Genomic DNA, 5,933 nt, shown 5'->3' with positions numbered 1-5,933 from the left:
TTACACGCCCGTTAGAGATGGAACACACAAACATATTCGCCAGCACACCATGGATCATAAATTACAACCAACATTATTGCAAAGGAAGCATCAAAAGAAGTGCGTTAGAGATGGAAGTCGGTCTGTGTTGTGTCTTTCCACTGCAGTGCATACAATAAAGCCCCTAATTATCTTTTACAAAGATCTAGGTCTACTATCTCATCTGAATGTCTTGTTTAGAGACTCCCTAACCTGATTTAACAGTGCCACAGCACCCTGGTTGAAAAAGGCTGTTCTAATCTTTTAGGTGTCATAAAAAAAATCAAAACCAACTATTACGATGGGGATGAACATTTACCAATATTTTTTAGGGGCGTAATTGGGACTGTCCCTTGACATCAAAGACAGCTAACCAATATATACATATAGTATGTGGTTCTGTCCTAAGATAAGGAAGCAATCTCTTTAGTCTCTCTCTCACAAGGTGCAATACAAATTTTATAGCACCATTTTCCCAAATGCAACATTTTTAATACGTCCACCAGTCCCTCCAAAAATACGTTTTGAAAGGAAGCAGATGAGAAGTAGAAAATGACAGGATCCAACGATGCGTTAAAGGTGCTTAACAGCAGAGCATAGACTCTCCATTCTGGACTATCGCCTTGGAAAAAACCCACGACATGCGATAAATTATAAGGCATGAAGCAAAGAATGAAATTAATGAGGGTGATCGCCACTAAACAGATGGCTCTCATTTTTCTCTTTCTCTCCAGACGAGGCTGAGACAGGAGGATCTTGATGAATTTGGCATAGCAGAAGACGGTGATCACGAATGGGATGAGGAAGAGAACCAAACTCATTTCAAGCCTGAACGGGAGTAGAATTTGGAGCTGGAGTGGAGAAAAAGTACTGTAGCACGTCATACTGTCTTCCGTTGTATTGCTGGGAATAATGTGCTCCACGATGAAAACAATACTGCAGTGAAGAGATCCAATGAACCAGATGAAGAGGCTAGTCAGCACAGGGTAGATTGGTTTCCGGAAAAGTGCATATTTGATAGGAAAGGCAACCGCAAAATACCTCTCCAAGCTGATGGCCATGAGGAAGAGAGAGGTGGTGTAAATGCTGCTAAAAAACAGAAATGATGACAAAGGACATAAAACATATGGCATATTCCACTGCATGCCAGACGCTGCTTCCAACATGCGGAAGGGAAGAAACGTCAAAAGAAGCAAATCGGAAATAGTCAGATTGACCAACAGGATGTCCACTGGTACGACATCTTGCCTAAATTTTTTAATGAGCGTACACAAGGCCATTATGTTCAGGGGAAGACCTGTTACAAATGTGGAGATGTAGACGAACAAAAAGAGGGCACCCGATCCTGGAAAATAGGTCATGATGGTTTATTTGGAACTCAATATTGGGAAGTTTGAATTTAGTCAAGTTCCTTGTTGATTTGTCGTGTTGCTTGAAGCTTCTTAAGCATACTGAAAAAAAAAAAAAAAAAGCAATAATCAGGTCGTTCATAAAAGCTACAATTAGTGTGAGAATTTATTTCTGATGCACATTTCTGTTGTACGTAAAATAAATCTGCCACTGCAAAGTAGAACTTAGATACACAGAATGCATAAACATAGAATACATAAGACACTACTTGCCCCCCCATCCCCTTCTATAAAGCAGTATACACATAGAGAACTAATATGTTGCCATTGACTTTTTGAGGGACATATAGAAAAAAATAAAAACAACATACAAAAGCAGAAATTTTTGTTGATTAGCCACTTCAGCCCTGGAAGGATTTACCCCCTTCCTAACCAAGCCCTTTTTTACGATACAGAACTGCGCCGTTTTAACTGACAATTGCGCAGTTGTGCGACATTGTACCCAAACAAAATTGGCGTCCTATTTTTCCCAGAAATAGAGCTTTCTTTTGGTGGTATTTGATCACCTCTGCGGTTTTTGTTTTTTGCACTATAAACAAAAATATATCTAAAAAAAAAAATTTTCCTCAGTTTAGGCCGATACGTATTCTTCTACATATTTTTTTTTTTTTTTTTTTTTGCAATTTATTGATTGGTTTGCGCAAAATTTACAGTGAAGGGGTTAACCAGGAGGGGGCGCTGTAGAGGTTAAGTGTGTACTAAGGGAGTGTTCTTACTGTGGGGAGGCGTGGCTGTGCGTGTGATGTCACTGATCGTCGTTCCCTAACACAGGGAACAGACGATCACTGACAGCCACAGTAGGAAGAACGGGGAAGGTTTGTTTACACTCACCTCTCCCCGTTCTTCCTCTCTGGGTCCGCGGGTCCCACGGGCGTGGTCACGGAGGACAGGACCGGACCACGGCTGGGCATCTTAAAGGGGCCGTACCTGTACATCCATGTGCCGAGCTGTGCCATTCTGCCAACGTAAATAGTTGTGTGGCAGTCCTTAAAGGGGTTGTAAAGGTGAATGTTTTTTCACCTTAATGCATCCTATGCATTAAGGTGAAAAAACATCCGACTGTACCGCCCCCCCCCCCCGAACCCCCGTTTTACTTACCTCACCCCTCGAAAGTCCCGCGCGCGTCCTTGTGATCTTCTTTGGTTCTCAGCCTGGCCGTTGATTGGCTAGGCTGGACGAATTGATAGCAGCGCAGCCATTGGCTGGCGCTGCTGTCAATCACATCAGATGACGCGGCGCGCCGGGGGCGGGGCCGAGTGATACAGTCGGTGGCTATGCCCGCCGCTGTATCACGGGAGCGCGCCCGCAAAAGCTTTCCACCATGCGAGCTCGCTCGCATGAAGGTGGAAAGCTTTCGTGAGGAGGAGCCGAGACAGCCGCTGAGGAAACCGGATTCGGGGACAGTGGAGGTAAGTATAACATGTTTGTTATTTTTATTTTTTATTCTGCCTTTAGTGTCCCTTTAAGTGGTTAATGTATCATTTTTTTGCATTTGATGGCTATTTGTGCATTGCTATACATTTATTTTATTTTCCTTTTTTAACCTTTGTTTCCTTCTGAGAGGAAAGTCATTTTGAAATAATGGGCGTTACGAGGAGCCATTTTTGGTACAAAAACAGGTCCAGAAGAGTGGAAAGGAGCTTCTGTAACCCTCAGGGGCCATTAGCAGCCTATTTTGACCTTACTAACTTTGTCTTGTCCATTGACACTAAAATGGTAAAAATTTGCTGAAATCTTCAAAATTTTACCCAAATTTCTGGAAAATAAACTCTCTCAATTTAGCTCATCCCTAGTACTGAATATTTCCTCACCTTTAGCTGACAAATATTCTCTTTTGGGTTTATTCTTTCAGCTGTTTCACCAGTGTTTTATTTTGCTTCTTCCGGAGCAATATGTCCAGATTCATTTAAATTGGTATAGTTTAAACCTAATAAACGTTCTTCTTTATGACCATTACTATGTACGTATCTATATAACCATGTGTGTAGACTTAGTACACCCATACTGACCCTACTGTAAATGTGGATGTTACAATGATAAGGCAGCAATGTGGTCACACAAGGGTTATAAATGGTCTGTAAAAGGTGATGCATTCAAATCTTTATTAACAGGTGAAATGAGATAGCATAACTTTGTCTTGCTCTAACTGGCCAAGTCCAACCATAAGCTAAAATTAGACTTTACTTAACCACTTCAGTATCGGGCACTTATACACCTTCCTGCCCAGGCCAAATTTCAGCTTTCAGCACTCTCACACTTTGAATGACAATTACCTAAGGCGACCATACACGATTCGAAATTTCGAAAGAATTTTCTTTCGAAAATCGTATCAAAGAATTTTCGTACGAATTTCGCACCGTTAGTGGGCTGCAGCAACAGCCGATTTTCGTACGGCAAACACATTTTGAGAAATCCTACATGTTGGACATTTTTCCAAAAACAAACAATTTTCTGATCAATGATGGGAGAATCGTGCGAGATGTTTTTTTTTGTTTTTTATTGTAAAATTGTGCAAATATGTAATTTTTCTGAATAAAATTGGGCCAAAGATTTTACTGCTGAATAGCTTTGGTAAGAATAACCCAAAGTAGACCCCTTTTACACCGAGCCGCCCATCGCATCAGTGGTAAAACGCCGCTATTTTTACCGCCGACGCTAGGGGCGGATTTGCTGCGCATTTCACCTGCTAGCGGGGCACTGTTAACCCCCGCTAGTGGCCGAGAAAGGGTTAAAACCGCATTGCGAAGCAGTGCATTGTGGGCGGTATAGCCGCGCTGTCCCATTGATTTCAATGGGCAGGAGCGGTGGAGGAGCGGTAAACACACTGCTCCAAACTTTTTTTACCGTCCTGCTAGCCCATCACTCCAGTGTGAAAGCCCTCGGAGCAGCTGTTTTAGGGCAGATTGCAGGCGCTATTTTTAACGCTATAGCGCCTGCAATATGTCCTCTGTGTGAAAGGGGTCTATATTATTTAGTCTGTGTGGGAGTCTACAAGCTATGGTGCCAATCACTGAAAATTGATCACACCTGATCACAATTGATGTACTGACAGGCCTAGCTCATTTCTTGAGACACTAACAAACTAGGAAAATACAAATACACCCCCCCCCCCCCAAATGACCCCTTTTTGGAATGTAGACAGTCCAAGGTATTTGGTAAGAGGCATGGTGAGTTTTTTTAAGTTTGTAATTTTTTCCCACAATTCTTGGGAAAATTCTGTTTTTTTTTGTTTTTTTTTTACACAAACTCATATTAACAGGCTCTTTCTTACACACAGCATATGCATACTTGCAACTACACCCCGAAATACATTCTGCTACTCCTCCTGAGTATGGCAATACCACATGTGTGAGACTTTTACACAGCCTGGCCACATACAGAGGCCCAACATGCAGGGAGCACCTTCAGGTGGTCTAGGAGCATAAATTACACATATCATTTTATGATGAACTGTCACATTTTTGAAGGCCCTGGAGCACCAGGACAAGGAAATTGCCCACAAAATGACCCCATTTTGGAAGGCAAATACCCCAACATATAATGTATGAGGCATAATGAGTCTTTCGAACGGTTCAAGTTTTTGGAAAATGCGGAAAAAAAATGAAAACACATTTATTTACACAAAGTTGTCCATTCATAAGATATTTCTAACACATAGCATGTACATAGGAAAAATGACACCTCAAAATACATTCTGCTACTCCTCCATCATAAATAAGATATTACAGAATAAAACAGAAGGGTATATAATGATGATGTGATTTGTTGAACTTTTAAAAACAATAAAAATGTTGATAATAATAATGAAAAAAAAGTATATAAGTTACCACATGAACCTACAATAATGACATGCAAGAGAGAAAATATTGGTCGTCGAAAAATATTTTGGCTGAACGGTTTTACAATGAAGGGTGGAAGAGGCTGCTTGCGGTGCCTAACATCTTACAGCATGCAGGAGGAACATAAGGAAGGAGCCAAATGTTAAAAAAAAAAAAAGGCATTCTGTATCCAATGAAAAAAGTAAATAAAATTGAGTAAATTAGAAAAGAGGTTACATCCTTTTATGACATCACAAAAAGAAAAATAATACAAGGCAATCAAAGTAATACAACAGCAAAAAAAATAAAAAAAATAAAATTGGAAATAAAAATGCAACAACATAAATATTGAATATTATAACAGCAAAAATGCTAAATAAAAAACATTTTGTACCAACCTTAAATTTAAATGAATGATGAGATTGAAATCACTCGGTCGATATCTTCTGTGAGAACCGTACTGCACTACAGTTGTGCAGTGAGCTTCTTCGTACTTAGGAGTTGACACAAGCCTCTCCTTTGACTAACTATGATTAGAGGTGGTTTGCACAAAGATTTCCCTTACAAGTTTTATCTGTCCGCTGTTTGCAGATGGCTAAAGCTTATATTTCAAACCGCTTGGTATCTGGAAAAGCACGTGGAGGATATCTGTGTACGTTCCTTACCATGCCATGCGGGTACCATGCCT

At 40.6% G+C, this 5,933-nt stretch overlaps 1 protein-coding gene across 1 annotated transcript; it reads right to left on the bottom strand.

The window, feature by feature from the left end:
- Positions 1-422: 422 nt before the first annotated feature.
- Positions 423-1,458, bottom strand: LOC120915997 (free fatty acid receptor 2-like). The gene has a single exon (XM_040326840.1). It carries the CDS (start codon positions 1,377-1,379, stop codon positions 423-425), a length of 957 nt encoding a protein of 318 aa, XP_040182774.1. The 5' UTR covers positions 1,380-1,458.
- Positions 1,459-5,933: the final 4,475 nt, after the last annotated feature.

This window comes from Rana temporaria, chromosome 10, assembly GCF_905171775.1.
Source record: "Rana temporaria chromosome 10, aRanTem1.1, whole genome shotgun sequence".
Classification (NCBI taxonomy): Eukaryota; Metazoa; Chordata; class Amphibia; order Anura; family Ranidae; genus Rana; species Rana temporaria.
The sequence above is the reverse complement of the archived record's forward strand: the minus strand, read 5'-3'. Positions and strand labels throughout refer to the sequence as shown.